The sequence below is a fragment of the Eutrigla gurnardus genome (genome assembly GCF_963514095.1).
Source record: "Eutrigla gurnardus genome assembly, chromosome: 9".
Lineage (NCBI taxonomy): Eukaryota > Metazoa > Chordata > Actinopteri > Perciformes > Triglidae > Eutrigla > Eutrigla gurnardus.
In genome coordinates this window covers 13,602,587-13,620,689 of record NC_139923.1, presented here as the reverse complement: position 1 = coordinate 13,620,689, position 18,103 = coordinate 13,602,587, and the positions used below count along the sequence as shown (strand labels likewise).

The following is an 18,103-nucleotide window of genomic DNA, read 5'->3' as shown; positions in this document are numbered from 1 at the left end:
GTTAATTGGATAGATGATTAGCCCTTTTCGGTTCCTCGACGTACAGAGAAATAACGCTACCAATATCCAATACGCAAGGCTTAAACATTTAAATAACGTCTGGTGACAAATGTTTGCGATGTTATAATAAATCCTGCTCTTCTGTGTGTTTTTTTTATTATTGCTAGCTACTTTAGCTAGGATTTAGCAGCTATGCTTACGGCTGTACGCTGCGTGCTGTCTAAGATGGTTTCTCCATTGTGGAGGACTGTCGAGGCGGACGAACAAGACATGTTCTTCGGTAACGGAACACCAGGTAAACAAAACATTCCCATGAAGTATATCGTTAGCTAGAGAAGCTATACTTTGCTTAATCTTTCTGTATTGCTAGGTGTTTAAAACTCTGTAATAGCAACAGATGTAATGCCTTGTCGTTTATGGCCCACATTTCTTCTGCTTGTCAGACGTGAAGGACATTCGCCACATGCAGGGCAGTGTGGTGACACAGCTGTGCCTCGACTATGGAATGATAGACGATGCAATCTACTTCACTAGCGGAGAGGTGTTGGGCGGAGTATCACTGAAAGAAGGGGATGTGGTGAACTGCAAAGCAGTACGAGATGGTGCCCAAGGGGGGTGGAAAGCTATAAGGGTGAGCCTCCAGTGTTTTGCTCCAGCATGAATTTGCAAACAACATAAAATGCATATTTAATGTGTTTGTGACTATTTTGTAAAATCTGATATCAGAATCTAATTGTTGATGTTATTCTACTAAGAGTTGGTGTAGACCGAGAGATGACTGAGGCCATATATTTGCTCACTTGTTCAATTTACTTACAGTTAATCAGTCGGGGAAATAAGGTAATCACAATTGAATTTGTCACCTTTTAATCCTGTCACTTAGGTGGAGAAGAGTGCAGATGCTTGGGAGGATGGTGGAAGAAGCTCCCTAGAAGCTGACGTGATGCAGCTGCGGCCTCTCATTGGCACAGTAACGTCATTTGATGGAGATGGTGGCTACATCAACCAGACCACATACTTCTCACGTTGCAGTCTATGGGAAGGTGCAGATTCTCACTTTACTTACACACATGAATATTATGAGCCTCTTGACTTCATAATTCTTTGCATAAACTTACTCTGGGGTAAAAATGCTAGACTGTTTGTGGACTGAAAGACCACTGTGGGTGTAAACAGACAGTTTGGTTAGCTAGTTTGACAAATTCTCACTCACCATAACTTATTAGCACTGAATGTTGATATTAATTGTACCTTTTTTGCTAGGTTATGAGCCAATGAAAGGAGACTGGGTTCAAGCACAATACTGTATCAATCCTACCCAGTGGACCACCCAGGCTCGTTCTGTGGTCCCTTTACGCTACCGCCGCCAAGACCGGGTAATTCCATCATTGGACGTTTTTGGTTATACCCACTCATTTCATTTAGTCCTTTTTGTTTTTTTAGTACTTCTGTTGCATTCGTAAAATGCATTGCTGTTGATTCTGATCAAATGTTAATGCTTAAAAGTGCATTAATGTACATCTAATCAAATTGATAAATATTTAAACCATGTTTGGTTATAAATCTAATGACTGCTTTCATTCCTCTCCCCTGCTCTGACTGATCCACTGTCTCCAGATGCATGTGACCAGCCTGTATGGTAAACAAGGAGTGGTGGATGACAGTGTGTTCTTCAGCCTGGACTCTCTTCTGCTGCCTGCCAACTACCAGCCTTTGCCAGGGCACCTGGTCAATCTAGTAATGGTGGAGAGCAGTCAGTCGTTATACTGTTGGAGGGCCCTGTGCATGGCACCCTGTCTTCAGAGGTATTGGACTTCTTCTATCTTTGTAGGGCTACAACTTATGATTATTTTCAAATGTCAAAATATTGAAGAAATGCCAATCGCAGCATCGTAGTGCCCAAAGTGTTCAAATGCTTTGTTTAGTCCGACTAAAGGTCCAAAACCCAGTGGTATCCAGTTTACTGTGATTTATAAGACTGAAAAGCAGCACATCCTTCCATAGTAGTATTTTCCATATTCTTTCAAATTCTCTTCTTTTGATACAGTAATTTGATTTTTTTTTTTTTATTCTTGTTTCAGTGGGAATATTTCTGCTCCATGTCTCACAGAGACTGAATCCCAGAGCATTTTGGAAAACAAAGGAGGGCTGGATGTAACGGACTATGGCCAGTTTGCGAATCTGATGATTGGGGAGAAGCAAGAGCTGGTGGTCTGGATACAGTGAGTGAACAAAGGAAAAAAATATATACACCTTCATTGCAAGTTAGTATTTCCACCACTAGCACAATATTCCGTTTTGTATAATCTTGGTTTTTCTCTCATAACAGGAATAAGGGTCCAGAGACCCACAGGCTCAAGTGCTGTGACTTTGCTGGCTGGGACTCGGGGGAACAGTTCACTCTGGTTACTATCAATGAGGCACCAATGACACGGAAACAACATGCTTTACATAAAAACTTCTCTGAGTCTGAAAACTGCTCTGAGTCTTCAGAAAAACAAGGCAGTGATGCAAAGTATGTAAACAAAGTAAATGGTGAGATGGTGAAGGAGACGATGCATTCCTCTGGTGAAAGGAGAGAGGAATGTGATGTGGATATTCCACCTGGAGAGAGGATTCCTATTGTAGTTGCCTGCAAAGGAAAGTAAGTTATTTTTAAAACTATACTATAAGTAATAAAAGTAGTTGGAGGACTCGTATATGAATATAGAATGGTGTTTTCACAATGCCCAGGCTTTTCTGTCTTTCCATATAAAATAAGCTCCATCTAATAAAGTGTCAAGTGTCTCTGGGGAGCGCCTGTTTGTATGTTGTGCACAACTAAATTCCATGTGGGAAATTGCTCAGGAGCCTGGGAAGCTGTGCGGAGCTGCTGTTGCTGCACTTCTCCTCTTTCACCATTGGGAGGCGCCTGGAGGTCACAGTCGGTAGTGTAGAGGAGAACCTGCTGCAGCCCTCTATTCCCTACAGTCCCAAAGAAGCACACCTGGTCCCAACAATGCCTAGTAACGTGATCACTGTGTCTGCTCCCAAACACACACCAAGGTATCAACTAATTCATTACCTGAGAACGAGCACAAAGCTATTAATGAATAGCCAACCTATCTTTCAGCTCATCTGATTTTTGCCACTTGCTGTGTGTGCTTAATGAATATTTGTATTTTTTCATGCAGGAATCTTACACAAAATCACCTCTTGTTTGATATTGATTTCCCACTTATAGACTTACCAAGCGGCGGCTGCCAAACTTCCTACCTAACTATCCATTGCCCCAGGCTCTCAAAGACTGTGTGGAGGCACAAAGCGACGTGCTAGTAGCTCAGCCCTGCCTTGGAGAGGTGAGCATGCCCTTAATTAAGTTTAACTGATGTGTAGAATATGGTTAAAGTGAGTGCACAGTAAATGTGTTGATTAATGGTGCATGCAAGCTCTTTGGTTGTTCAGTATTTATTTACTTTATGAATAAATGTTTTTCGATTTGGCAATTGAGCAAAGAAGTGAGACTCTAGGCCTCTCTTAATTTCACAAGCAGTGTAATGTAAGATATTAAAAGACCACCCTTTATTTCGAGGACACAGATTGCCACAGCAGTGGCTCCAGCAGCTGCTGTGCTGTGTCTCTCTGTGGTGAGGCAAAGAAAAAAATGACAATTTGTGTTCAGGGATCGACTGAAATACATTTTTCTTCTACTGCTTTGCCTGTTTGCTCAGGAGCTGTCACCATCCAACAGGCGCTCACGATTCTCAGTCCTTCTCTGGCTGGAAGAGCTGCATGCAGAGAAGGAAATGAGAGAATTCACAATCAATGGGGCGCTTCTCCAGAAAGGGGCGGTCTACTTGCACCTAGAGGTGCTTGGGTTGGCCGAAGGCAGACCGAATCTCAATATAGGTGAGGAGGCCTCGGCTGTTCTTTCTTCAGTTATTGCAAAGAAAAATTCATGTTATATATTTGAGCAATACAAGAAGGATTTTGACAAGTTTCCTCTGCAGGTGACAGAATAGTATTGAAGAAACCACAGAATCACGGTGTGGTAATGGAGTATGTTAGTTATGTCACAGAGGTATGGCGTTATTTGATACTTTCAATGATTTTATATGTTCTTGATAATCAAACGGACACACTCTTTGGATTGAGATTAAATCAAATGCTCTGTTTTGACTCACAGATCAAGGATGAGACTGTAAGTTTGAGAGTGAACTCGGAGTTTCAGCGCAGCTACCTTGGAGAGCCACTTGATGTTGAGTTCTCTTATAACAGGTTAGAAAAGAGCTTTAAAGTATTTTGGACTTCATAAATGCATTGCACTCATTTTATCCAGAAATGATGCGTCATAGTTGTGATACAGGTATTTTGACTGCTTGCATTGCCAGATTGACCATGAGGAGGTGTCACAATGCACTTGACCAGACGAAGCAGTTTGGGGACAGTAAGTTAAGGTTTTCCTTCTGTCTGATTTGAAAATGAGTTAAAGTTGTACTACAGAAGGATGTTGAAACAAATTATAATTTTCTGACACTATTTTCTGTTTCCCTATAATAGTTAATAAATATATACTATACTATTCAGAAAATATTTAAAATAAAACTGTTTCAAAGAGTCAATTCATTATTTGTTGATAATTAGATAAATCTGGTCAAGCTTAAATTTTAAGACATAGACTTAGCTCCTGCTGATGATTCAGTTTTACTTCTCCAGCAGCTTGTACTTGCTTTGCTGCATAGAATAATTTTGACAATATTAATTAAATACGGTAAGTAATTTAAAAGTAGTCCAAGGGACTTAAATTGCTGTCATTTTCACATTGTTGTGCAGTTCTCTTTCCCTCTAGAGTGACTGTTCAGACCCCTCAGTGGACAGGAAAGTGGATAGGGGATCCAGAAGACAACAAAACACTGCAGGAAAATGAGGTCAAAGAAAAATCAAAGACTTAAATGTCATCAATATTTGAGTATAATTGTGTAATTGTGATTGTGTTTGAAAAACAGTCTCCAGCCATGGGAAATGGAAACGCTTCTAGCATTTCCATCGACATGAGGTCAAAAGCTACGCAAACTAGAGGTACACATTTGATTTGGGACAAGCTTTTGTCTGTACATGTCAGATAACATTGAGAACATCAAAGACAAATGTGTAACCCCTTCTAGATGGTACACCGCCATCCAAACCCATCCCCAGCAAAGGGAACTTCTTTAATCCAGACCTGAACCCCGCTCAGAAGGAGGCCGTGAAGAGGATCCTGGCAGGGGAGTGTCGGCCCATTCCATATGTGCTTTTTGGTCCTCCAGGCACGGGAAAGACCATCACCCTCATTGAGGCCATACTTCAGGTACAAACCTGCAAATAATATAGGACTTTCTTCCTAATCAGGGGCTGTATTCATTAAGAGGCAAAGTGTGGTTCCTAACTAGCCAATTTTAATTAAACCCTTTGCAAACTTGCGGATATTTAAACTTTGAGACCACAGGAATTTGACCAATTACAACGTATTTCTCAAACAAATCCATCCAACAATTATAGGTTTGATTTTATTGAAGTAATACCTCAGACTATGCTTCGTGTCCATGTTACACTTGAAAAGATTTGCTCAACAACTTCTAACTGTGAATATAAGTGCTGGTTATCAGTATATCATTTGGTCTTGCTCCCATTCTGGTCCTCTGCTTGTGTCACTTCTTTCCACCTCCAGGTTTACTACTTTCTGCCCAGTAGTCGGATACTCGTATGTACCCCTTCCAACAGTGCTGCCGACCTCGTCTGCATCCGCCTACATGACAGTGGTTTCCTGCATGCTGCAAGTTTAGCCCGCGTGAACGCATCCTGTAGACAGGAAGAGGTAGCTGACAGCATCAAGGAAAAGACATTCACTGTGCAGTTATTTTGGCATCCAATTTACGGTGTATATGATCAAAGAGAAAATATGCAGGCTCCTGTCTGCAGTAAGATCTGTACAGATGCCATTGCCACTCGCCACCAGGCTGGGCGGTACGATTGTCAGTAATCTTTATGAATTATTGATGAGGTTGTGATAACGTGCTGTGTCTGCATCTACCTGTAGTACATTGCTTTATCATCTAAAATGTACTTATGTTGCTGCAACTGTTTTTGTTTGTTTGTCTTAGTCCATCCCCGAAGTGCTGAGACTGTACTCGAGGGCTGGAGAGGACATCCGTCATGCCTCTTTTCACAGGATTGTGGTCAGCACCTGCTCCAGCGCTGGCATGTTCCATAATATAGGAATACAGTAAGGCCTGGGCTGTAGAACGTATTTAAATTGGCTGGTTGTTGTCATCGCGTCTCGCCTACTATCTCACTTCATTAACTATGGATTTGTTTTTCCTCAGAGTGGGACATTTTACCCACGTGTTTCTGGATGAAGCCGGCCAGGCTACAGAACCAGAGTCCCTGATTCCCATGAGTTTTTTGTCGGAGAGAGATGGACAGGTCAGCACAAACGCACATGCACTGACTACATTCACACCTCAAGGCTGTCCAGTGCTTTTTTTGTTTATAGGCATGTCCTAACTGGGTATTAGGGGGTGATATTTGCACCAGCTACGTTTCCAGGGTGGATCTAAAAGAACAGCTGGACTTAATTTTTGTATTCTTTATTTAGTTATGGATGATTTCTTAAAATCCAATTGTACATTGCTACCATACTTATTTTTTGTCATGCCACATAGTCTGAGAAGCAGCACTCATCATATTCCCAGCAACAATTCATCATATACATGTTTTTATGCTTAGTTAATCAATTGACATGATTTAAAAAAAGATATATTCTTTAAAAAAGATGCAGTATTTTTCTTTTCAGGGAAAACGGATTAAAACAGAAAATGAGCTTTACTGTTCATTGAAAACCTGCCTGAGCTTTATTGACTAAAAATGACTTTTCCCCCTCACCTGCTTAGATAGTGTTGGCTGGTGACCCCTGTCAGTTGGGTCCAATAGTGAAGTCCAAGCTGGCTGCTACCTTTGGCCTGGGTGTATCTATGTTGGAGAGGCTGATGGCCAACCCACTGTACTCCAGACATGACTGGGGATACAACCCAAAGCTGGTTTGTGCACTTTTAAAACATGTTTTTGTAAATTCTTTGGAAGCAAGTATCACCTTGATTTAAATGCAATGATTTTCACAAGTTTCATATGTAGATACTTTGCTACATAGCACCTAAAAAAACCCTCCTCTTAGAAGAATGTTTCGGGGAAAAATATGTGCATGAGCTGGTCTTTTACTGTTACAGGTGACTAAGCTGATCTTCAACTACCGTTCTCATGAGGCCTTGCTGACACTGCCCTCCAAGCTCTTCTACAAGAACGAACTGTGTTTTAAAGCACCAAGAGCCATAGTAGAGACCCTCTGTCAGTGGAAAACCCTGCCCAAAAAAGGCTTCCCATTGCTCTTTCATGGAGTTAGGGTGAGTGGTCTTTAAACAATTGTAAGAGTATGCCTCTACATTGATCTAACAAATGAAACCTTATTAGTTACTGGGCTTATTCAAGTCACTTCAAGTTAATTTATCCTAGGGATTTTGCTCTGCCCTAGGGCACAGAAATGAGGGAAGGTAGCAACCCGTCATGGTTCAACTCAGTGGAGGCTGTACAGGTCATGATCTACTGCTGCCAGCTGGCCAAGAAGCTCTACAACCCTGTGAACGCCTCTGACATCGGCATTATTGCCCCCTACAAGAAGCAAGTAAGACTGCACGGTTCATTAGCAAAACATTTAAGTTGTATAGAGTGAGATTGCCTTTCTTTTTTCATCTGGGGGGGAGGTATTTCAGTGTAATTTCACATTCAATAGTTTAAATGGCTTTTTTTTTTTTTTTTTTTTAATGACCTCATGTTGTAACCCAGCTGTATGCTTGTTTTGTTATGACTCTCCAGTGTGAAAAGATTCGAGTGCTGCTGGGTAAGGTGGGCCTGTCTGACATCAAAGTGGGCTCCGTGGAGGAGTTCCAAGGACAAGAGTTCCTGGTTATCATCATGTCTACGGTAGGCAAAAACTGAATTATCAAAGGGATTTGTGGTCAATTAATGTAGCTTCTGTTGGGGGAGATGTTGAACCTACCTCAGCCTTTATCCTGATAGGGCAGAGGCAGATTTTGTTTAAGTCAAAAACAATTAAATTGTTAAGTTGTGTCACAATTTGCCTTAATCACAGCTTGCACTCTATTGATTCAAAAATAATTTGAGAAGTTAAATTACTTTAGCTGCCTTCCCAGAGTGCCTTGTGATTAACTATATTGATTTGTCAGTATGCAATTTTCCACTTTTTCAAATCGTGAAGATGTTACATAGGGCTTGGGACTTCTGAGCTAAAGACTGACGAGGTAGAAATCACTTCTGTTACTTGACCTTGAACACCACACCAAAACCTCCTCAACCATTTGAAGCAAATATACTACTTTTACAAGGAGAGAAGGCATCATAAAGCATGCCTCAAGGCTCACCAGTCATTTTTTTTCTTAAACTTGCAACTAGATTTTTGCAGTGTTTCCTCTAGGATTTATTTCCCTCTAGAAATGTAACACCAATTCCACCAATTAGGGATAAGATTGGAGTCATGTATAATTTCAGTATTTAACCACTTCCTTTTATATCCCACACGGTCGCTTCTTAGGCTGAAAATTGCTCTATACTGAATTTATTGTGCAACATTTTTTTTTTTGACTAAGACTGTATTTTGCATAGTACTCATACTACGTGGATAAAGTCATATGCCATTTATTAGATTAAATTGTAGTTTCTCAGGCAACATTTCAAACCACTATGCTATATGGCTAATACTCTAAATAATGGCTGACTGGGGTGGGGTGTAACGCATATTTTAAAAGGCATGGAGCTATATGGCAACTCCAAACCAAAAGAATTGTGTGCTCTCTGCTGCCTCTGGGCTCACCAAGCCTGCACTCCAGGGTTACCAATGTGTCACCATTGTGATTCGGATTGAGCGTACACACACACACACACACACACACACACACACACACACACCCCACGCACGCATAGTTTTTGTTAGATCTAAAGCTATTCAAAGATGTTATTTACTCATGGGTCAGTGTAGAGTGTATGTTCTTTAAAGGGACAGTGTGTAACGTTTTAAGTAATTTATTAGCTAAAATCAATATCTTCATTCATAAATAGGTCCTCATAAGTGTATAATTACCTCAGCCAATAATCTGATTTATCCTCATAAGCAAAGAGTTTCTTATCTGTATTTACATTGGACGGGTAAGTCCTCAGGAGGCTTCCATGTCGATCTGCCAAGACTTTAACCACAGAGGAGGGACATGAACGCCTAAACGCGATTTCATTCAGAGCCAGCGTGACTGAAAAGAGATCACATCAGCGAGAGACACTTCCGGACGCACAGGGTGCAGGCAGGACCGGCCCTCCCCCGGGGCGGACAGCAACTTTTACGGAGCTTTTTCACCCGCCCGTGTGGACGTCTCGGACACGACCTCTCGCCTCCCGTAGTCGCAACAAAGCGATGCGCCAGAGAGCACTATTCGTTTGAATGCAAAATACAATTTCACCACTAGATGGGAGTAATTCCTACACACTGCCTCTTTTAGTAGATAGTAGTGTCACTACTATTGTGACTATAAAATATACATGCACACATTTTCTTGAATATAGTCATACTTATAAACTAATATGTGAACATTGCCTTATGTGTGGAAATACCAAGCAAATTATGTGTGAACATAGCAAACTGACTTTACCCAACATTCTCTATATGCCTGCTCACCAAAACTTTGCTCTGCACTCTATAAGAGATATTTTGTCATCACCCATACAAAAAACTTGAAAATCCGATTTTGTTTTCTGCAGAGTAAATTGTTACTCTTGTATAAATTGCAATAAGCTTAGTCTAATCACCTAAAAGATTCTGTTGATCACAAAAACATAAATCATAACTTTCCCACAGTTTATTCTGTTTCAGCAATTGCTAAGTACAATTGATTCTCTTATAATATAGGTGCGCTCCAATGAATCGATACAGACTGATGATTCACAGAGTGCTCTCGGCTTTCTGGCCAACCCCAAACGCTTCAACGTGGCCATCACTCGTCCCAAAGCCCTGCTCTTACTTATTGGAAACCCACACATCCTCATCAGGGTGAGTGACAAACCACTTTGCTCTTAAGTTTTATAATATATGTGTTTTTTATTGATTTATGAGCTTTTAAATACTTTATATTCATTGATTACTTTCCAGGATCCATGCTTCAGGGCTCTACTGCAGTACTGTTTCAACAACGGTGCATATCTGGGCTGTGATCCCCCTCCCACCCTCAGGGACACGTATGTAATATATTCAACCATCATACAGTCCTTATAGACCCTTTTACACCAACGTCATCAAAACGATGCATGCGTGTGTTGGCAATGGAATTGGCGAAATGCCCCAGCTATCCAGATGAGTTAACAAGCATAATAGATTGGATTAAATTAATGCATCTGTGTTCGTAGTAACTTAAGTAAATGGTTGGCGTAGATAATAAATACAGATGAGTATGTATTTAATCTTGACTGAAGGCTTTTAAGAGGAGACTTACATGTTCAGTTGGTGTTTTCAACAGCTGCTGTCCCTTTTTTTTTTTTTTCTACCAGTGTTGCAGAACAGCAAGGGACTGCATAAGAGGACGATGTAATCATGGCTGCTCCGCTCCTTGGCTTCTCTCTCGTTTGACTGTTTGCAGTGTAGCCGTATTGATCTATGTTAACTGATTTGTTTTGAAAAAAGACATTTCTTGTTTCTGTGAAAGCCAAATGCTGTTCCATTCCGGGGTTAGAAATAAAAGATTACGCTCGTGTACACTGTACAATTCCTTCTGTGTCCTGTGATAAAGTCGATGTGCTTGACTGTGCATAAGATTTTCAATCATACTGTCATAGATTGTGGGTAAATAATTGTGAATTGCATCATATGCAGTGTTCATCAGCCAAGGCTGCACAATAATTCTACTAAAATGGTTTGAATCGCATTGGCCTAATTATTTTAAAGCAGCAGTGCTTTAGTATCAGCTCTTTGTTGAGAATGCAAAATAATTGGGCACAAGTCAACCGTTTACCTTCTATTAAGTTGAGAAAATGACCCTGGGTTAGCTGAGTCCATCCACAGATGTCTTCACTTCTCTCCGGGGTCAAGTTGTCTGCTTGTCTCGGCGTGGCAGCGTCTGCCCACAAAGACCGGAGACTGGATGTGACAATTGAGTGCTACTGACAGTCTGCACAGGGACTGTCAGTCCTGCTGGAGCCCAGCAGGATGAGGAGGGGAGGGGAGGCAAATAAGGGTTCTATCTCTTAAGTTAATGAGTCTCTTATGTGCAAGGAGGAGACAGCTTTTGTCTGAGTTCACTGTGTTGCAAGGCCGGCCCGCTCAGACACCCTGCCCTCCCCACCCCCCTGCTTTCCTTCCCAAACACACCTCTGTCTTTGATGTGTACCTCAGGTGTTTGTTCTGCTGTTCCACTCAGCCAATGGAGACCATACTGTAGTGGGACAGTAGTAAGAAAACAAACCGAATTTATATTATCTTACTCAAATTATTTTGATGTGGAAATAATACCTGCAAAGCTTCCATCCACACATCCTGGTTAAATGACCAGGGTGTGTTCTTGTAGTGAAGATAGCATTTTGTTATTTTCCATCTATGGAACAACACCATGATTTTTCTTTCAATGATGCCCCCTACTTTCAGCTTCAGAGTAAAATGTTTCACAAAACTGAGCTGTGATTGCAGTGGTAACCAGTAATGCCTTGATTACATGAGGTAAAAACAGACCGATGATGTTTTGATTGTAAATATGACATTTGCCCACCAATTTCACTCCGGATAAATGAAATTGAACAGGGTGTCATACACTAGCAAAGAAGATTCAATAATGGGAATATATTGACTGCTCGGCAAAAGTGAAGCCAGACGAGTCATGGTTTGGTCCGGTGTATTGCAAGAAGGTTATATTCTAAACGCTAATGTTGACTTGGGATTCCCATTTAAAAAACAAATACTACCTTGGTCAGATGGAGGTCAGTTTGACACTCAACGGTCATACTCGTGTTTAAGATGAGACTTTGAATTCGCATATTAAAACAGACGTGTGTTACACGGCCGCAAATAATTTAAGAAAACATAAGAAATGTATTGACAAGTAAAACTACGAAATGAATGTCTTGCTTGTAAGGTACAAACATTGCAATGTGATTTGAAATATTGATTTGGCCACACATTTAGCACACAATAAACTCTGTCCCATAGCCAAGTGAATTGGGACTGGATAATGTGTACTAAAAGAAGAGCCAATGCTTAAATATAGAAGTAACATCATGTTCTTGTTCAGTGCAAGATACAGTAGTTATGCTGTCTATCGTAGAGGTGATGTATGTATGACAGTCAGGTGCCCCGCCATTCAGCTCATACTCATCACTTTCTCTTTAATCAAGGCAAGGGCAGGCAACACATTACCAAGACAGACACTGTGTCTACAAGGCAGCCATTAGGCCCAACAACAGACCCCTGCTGGGCTCCTGGCAGGGGGAGCTTGTTAAATGTGTGGAGCTATTGTTCTCCTAAATTGGTCTGCTACTCTAATTGTCCAGTTAGTCCCCTCTTACAGGCTATACTCGTCTACCCGAGCTGGAACCAGCCTCCACTCATCAGATCAAGCTGTAAAAGTTGACTTAGCTGGGGCCGATGGAGGGCTCTGGCTGGCTGTTAGAGTGTCGTCCTTGCAGCAGACGGGGCTGCCATATAGGCAGAGGAATGAGAGTAGGGAATCAAGTTTACTTTGGCATGTTTGACTCCACAATGACCATGGCAGGCTGGGTGGGATAGAGACCTCCGATTCATGAGGGAAAGGCCCAGAGGCATCAGCCACTAGATACACATCTAAATTTGGAGACAACATCCAAACAAATCCGATGATGCAGTAATGTAGTTCTATTGTTAAAAGAAGAGGCTTAAATACACGAGACGGAGAGAACGAGACAAATGAGCACTTAAGTCTGTGCCCCTGGTCTGCATCTCAGGGCTAGATCTCTGGTGTCTTCATTGGGATGTTGCCGTGTTATGGCTGAATGTGTATGCGTCTGCCTGACAGCAGCTCTGGTTATTCATGGTAATTAGTACCATTCAAAGAAAACGCATGGCTATAGTTTTGAAAGACAATGTATGTTTATCTTGACTATAACGCAGACCTTTGTGGAGGGCCATGTACAGCGGCCGGTGATGCGTCAGACTAATAAGCCAAAGAGGTAGACTAATAGTATTTTGCATGTGGCTCTGAGTTTGTTATTGGGAGATCAAAGCTAGGTGAGCCAAAAGAGACGCTACTTTGCTAATGAGTGCCGATCGAACCCTCCAATTAGGAAGCAGAGACACATGAAAGAGACGAAATGAAGGAGACTGCCTGTCTGTCTACAAAACAACTCTGATTTATTTTCTAAAGAGCATTCAGAAATGCATTTTTGTTAAGCCTCTTTATGGGATTTGGTTGTTTTTGCATAATGCAAATGAAAAAAATATTTTATATTTTGTGCTCAAGGCAGTTATAATATAGTGTGTGGAGCGGAAAAAATAACATTAACTGAGTCACTATTGCAAAAACTGCAAATATATCAGGCTAAGTAGCAGCATATGGCTGACTTTGAACACTAAAAGCCTTTAAACCTGTTTTCCATGAGTTGTTCACATAGTTTTTTACCTCATGGACCTATGAAACAAATAAACTCATTCTGTGACTGGGCTTTTAATGCCGAAAGCTGGGCCGTCATTGCCCATTGTCCCCCCTCCCTTCTCCCCTTACACACACACACACACACACACACACACACCCATCTTCTTATTACCCCCCATCTGTCTGCAGTCATCACAAAACAAGCCGTTGTCTCCAAACACATCGTCTCTGCGTCTTTGATAGGTAGTTGATAACAGACTCGCAGACTGATGGGGCTGGCTGACCTTGCTGTATATAAAGCAAGCAGCAGCCACAGATTCATTCAGGGACAGAAGGGACTTCTGAACACTAAGAACCTCCAGTAACAGCTCATCTCACAAACTCTTCAGTATGGCTGTGTTCTTCACCGTGGCTCTCCTAGCACTGGCATGTCCTTTACTGGCATTCGACATGGGTCAGTCCACCCGATGCGTCGCTATCCCCAACCAGATGAAGGTCTGCAAAGATGTGGGATACTCCGAGATGCGGCTGCCAAACTTTTTGGGTCACAGCAACCTGGAACGTGAGGTAGTGCCACGTTCTGAGGACTGGAGGCCCCTGTTGCAGACGGGCTGCCATCCTCAAGCGCAGGCTTTCCTCTGCTCCCTCATTGCTCCCGTCTGTCTTGACACGTAAGGATATTTTTTACATTTTTTGTTCTTTTTATTTTTTGTTTTCTATGAAAATACTAGAAAAACAAGTGTGCAAAACATTGACTTTAATTTTTATCATTATTGCTGTACTTCTGCGTTTATGTGTAACATTTTGTCTTTCTTTCCTTCAGTTTTATCCAACCATGCCGTAGTTTGTGCGTGGCGGTGAGGGACAGCTGTGCCCCGGTGCTCTCCTGCCAGGGTCACCCATGGCCCGAGGCACTCGATTGTGACCGCTTTCCTGACGAGGACGACATGTGCCTTTCTCCCCACGCAAAATTTAGCCACTTCACCAAAGGTATGCATAGACTAATTATTAGAACCCTGTTTTACCTCACTACCTTGTCATCCCTTTGGCAGAATAGACGACCAAGAGCATGCTCTTTTTGATTCCTATAATTACTGCCCTCCGGTTTTGTTTAAATTGTGTTTAATTTGTTCTCGCAGACTTACCCAAGCCTGCCTGCCAAAACTGTCCATCTGTGGAAGAGGCTCCTGCAATGAAAACAGTCCTGGATGCTTTTTGCCAACATGACTTTGGTAAGTTATTAGTAAGAGTTCTTTCACTACACTGTGATTTTTCGATGTGTGTGGATATGGGTGTGTTTTTTCCCCCACAATTGTGTGCAATTTTCCAAAACCAGATGATTAACTATTTTTTCTCTTTTCTCCAAAGCTGTGACTGCCAAAATTCATCGCCGTCGCCTGCCCATGGGAGAGCCTGAGTATGAGATCGAGGGCCGTGTTGAGTTTATCCGCCAGGGACCTCTCCTGTTTTACGACACTCAGCACCTCCTCCAGCAGTGGCTCCTCATCAACCTCCGATGTGCCAGCGGTCTCGTGCGCCTGGGCCGGTCACAGCTCTACGTGCTGACTGGGTCTGTGAAGCCCAATGGCACCCTCGCTCTCACCCATCTCTTCCCGTGGCACAAAAAAGATGCAAACATTGCAATGGCCACTCGCAAGTGGAAGCACCACAGATGTTGAGTAGATTGATACTTACATGTGAGAACTAGAGTTTTGAATCTTGTGTTTGAAGTGTAGCCTCGCATAAAAAGGACAAACCTAAACACATGATTCAAAACAAGATGGTACGTTTGGGGGAATTGGGTGAGAATTTGTAAAGTAAGCCAAATGGATTTAAGAAAAGAGCTGGATGTCAACTCCCTTTGACTCCCTGAGCAGCTCTTCCTTGCTCAGACAGCACACAGTAATGCACTCAAACCTGTACATAATATTAATTAATGTAAATGGATTGTATATTCTATTTTCTATAAGGATATTGGTGTATTTATGACGTCCTTTTATGTGTATATTATGTAAACAAAAAAGAAAAAAAAAAGATGACAATAAAATGTTTCTTCTGCAAAACTGCTTTGGTATGTTCAATGTTAAACAGTAGCAATTGTGTTTACCATACTGCTTAGCCCTTCATAGTCCTGTGGCAACAATGCAATTCTTCATTCATCACAAGAGTCATGAGAGGGTCCTCTAATTCTGTTGCCCTCTTATCACTCATTCCTCCACAAGGTGGCACACTAACTGAGAAGCAGAGCACTGTGTCACTATTATTCTACCATGTCCCCTTTTCATTGCAAGTATTGAGAAGTTCAGAGCTGATGTATAATGCAAAATGAAAGAAGAACATGCATGTGTTCATTTTGATTGATTGGACTTTTTACCACCTTGAAACTTGACTTTATAATTTAATGCATTGCATTTACAAATCGGTCGTTGTGCAATGTGGCTGTATAAGAAGTAAAACTGTAGAATGACTCATGGCATACTGTGGAGCACTAATGAGAAGATAAATCACCCCCTTTACATTTGAATAGCCTCGTTTTCACCACCAGGCTGAGCACTTCTAGCTAGGCTTGTTGAACAATGGCCTTGTTCTGTACTTTTTGGTGATACTATTCATTTTTATGCAGTGCTCCTGATGCTTTAGCAATTAGATTAAATGCTGAGTACCAATACGTTTGGATTTATCCCATTTACACAAAATGCATTATTTTAAATTGCTGTATTGACTAAGCCAATCTGTAATGTGTAGCACCTTTTCCGCCTGGTTTAGCTTTGTCTGCTCTTGGTTGAGCAGTTAACAAAGCGAGGCATATGACGTATGTTTACGTTTTGATCCTGTATAAACCAATTTATTCAACGTCATCGCTGCATGTCCAATAGTCGCTCTGTTGGGAAAAGAGCTCTACTGGTCTTCTGGTCCTCCACTGCGAAGAAAAGAACCATGACAAAGGGTAAGATGGCAAGATGACAAATTAAATACACAAGGTTTTATTTAAATGTAGGCCTTTTGCTGTGATTTTTAGTGACTAGAAGTTTTTTTCCCCTCAGTTTTGTTTGCTGGTCTTTTACTGGTCTGCCTGGAGCTTTCTATGAGGGTTGTGACTGCCCCCATCTGTACCTATGGACCGACTGGATGCCATGTTCCCTCCTTGGCTGATCTCTTTGACAGGGTCATACAACAGTCTTCAAGAATGCATGGCATTTCTAGTGATCTGCACTCTGGATTCGTGAGTTCTTTTATTTCAACGCAGACATCGATCATCCATCACCATCCATCAACCTTTTGACCGCCATCATCAATCACCCTGGTTTGAGTGGGCTATTTTTTTCAAGTCCAGATATCACTGCGTGTGATATGTGTGTCCGTCTTTGCAGGAGCGCTATTTCTTTCCCAGGAAGAACCTCGTAGGAAAACGGAAGTGCCACACATATGGCATAGTGACACCAGACGATAAGGAGAATGCACAAAGGCTCGGGGTGAGCAACAATTAATTCATATTACATGTGATCATGGCTACTCATCTAAGTCACCGTATCTTGTCAGAGATGATTTATATGGTACTTCACCACCAAGTTATTAAAGCGACTCTTTCATGGGCAGCGAGAGCAACTGACGGAGGTGATCCAGAGGCTGCTGGGGGCCTGGGGTGACCCCATGTCTCAACTCTACCACAGCATGTCTCAAGATTTCAACCACTACAGCTCCAACAAGGCACTGGAGATCAGCGATATGGTGCATGAGCTGAGGGAGGGAGTGGCAATAATGGCTGAGAAGGTAAAAATCCATTTATGTTTGTCGATGTGTGGTCATATCTAATACATATGTGATTGTATTGATTTTGAGTTAAGGCTTAACATACTGTATCATGTGTCTTCATTCATTCCTTAAATGATTAATGTTGTACCCTCAATGTTTCTTCCGTCTACCTCAGATGAAGCTATTGGGGGTGCTTGGTAACACCGTGGGATACAGCTCACCTGAGACTTCTGCCTTTTCCTTCTACAAACAAGGGGAACTCAATGCAATAGACCATCATGACCTGCTCTACTGCTTCCGCAGAGACTCCAACAAAGTCAAAAATTATCTCCGTATCCTGAAATGCACCACCCTTCCTGAACTAGACTGTTAATACTGATGGCAAAGCAGGCTATTGCAGTATCTTTACATTTCGGCTGACTATAAAAGTATAATTTGCTGTTAACTACACATCATATTTTTACTGTACTGTATGCTATGTGTGCTTTTACTGTAGAGGATTGTGCGTACTTCTTGCAGGATTATTGTTATAAGTAATTCAACTATTTTGTTTTTTTTAGCATGAAAAGGTCAAAAAATTAAAATGAAGTACACCATTATAGATTCTGTTCATGTTCTTGTTAATGGGGAGCGCCAGCTCTGTGTATTTATAGAAATTGTAGATGTTC

General features: G+C 41.6%; 4 protein-coding genes across 4 annotated transcripts; all 4 read left to right on the top strand.

Moving 5' to 3' along the window:
* Positions 1-162: 162 nt before the first annotated feature.
* On the top strand, positions 163-1,846 carry LOC311018844 (RNA helicase Mov10l1-like; the record flags this gene model as incomplete). Its single annotated transcript, XM_084017913.1, has 6 exons — positions 163-295; positions 444-631; positions 884-1,043; positions 1,264-1,376; positions 1,618-1,737; positions 1,832-1,846. The coding sequence occupies exons 1-6, from the start codon at positions 193-195 to the stop codon at positions 1,844-1,846; spliced, it is 699 nt and encodes a 232-aa protein (XP_083874039.1). The 5' UTR covers positions 163-192.
* A 709-nt stretch (positions 1,847-2,555) lies between these two features.
* On the top strand, positions 2,556-10,714 carry mov10l1 (Mov10 like RNA helicase 1; the record flags this gene model as incomplete). Its single annotated transcript, XM_084017912.1, has 20 exons — positions 2,556-2,644; positions 2,848-3,045; positions 3,224-3,338; positions 3,711-3,888; positions 3,990-4,060; positions 4,166-4,257; positions 4,371-4,426; positions 4,813-4,907; positions 4,986-5,058; positions 5,145-5,326; positions 5,687-5,833; positions 6,120-6,241; positions 6,342-6,441; positions 6,909-7,055; positions 7,242-7,415; positions 7,544-7,693; positions 7,885-7,992; positions 9,983-10,123; positions 10,223-10,308; positions 10,618-10,714. The coding sequence occupies 20 exons, from the start codon at positions 2,556-2,558 to the stop codon at positions 10,643-10,645; spliced, it is 2,352 nt and encodes a 783-aa protein (XP_083874038.1). The 3' UTR covers positions 10,646-10,714.
* Positions 10,715-14,072: 3,358 nt separating this feature from the next.
* szl (sizzled) lies at positions 14,073-15,361 on the top strand (the record flags this gene model as incomplete). The annotated part of the gene is made up of 4 exons (XM_084017029.1): positions 14,073-14,353; positions 14,506-14,672; positions 14,822-14,914; positions 15,051-15,361. The coding sequence occupies 4 exons, from the start codon at positions 14,073-14,075 to the stop codon at positions 15,359-15,361; spliced, it is 852 nt and encodes a 283-aa protein (XP_083873155.1).
* Positions 15,362-16,619: 1,258 nt separating this feature from the next.
* On the top strand, positions 16,620-17,808 carry LOC311018842 (prolactin-like; the record flags this gene model as incomplete). The annotated part of the gene is made up of 5 exons (XM_084017911.1): positions 16,620-16,629; positions 16,727-16,905; positions 17,054-17,155; positions 17,280-17,453; positions 17,611-17,808. 5 exons carry the CDS (start codon positions 16,620-16,622, stop codon positions 17,806-17,808), a joined length of 663 nt encoding a protein of 220 aa, XP_083874037.1.
* Positions 17,809-18,103: the final 295 nt, after the last annotated feature.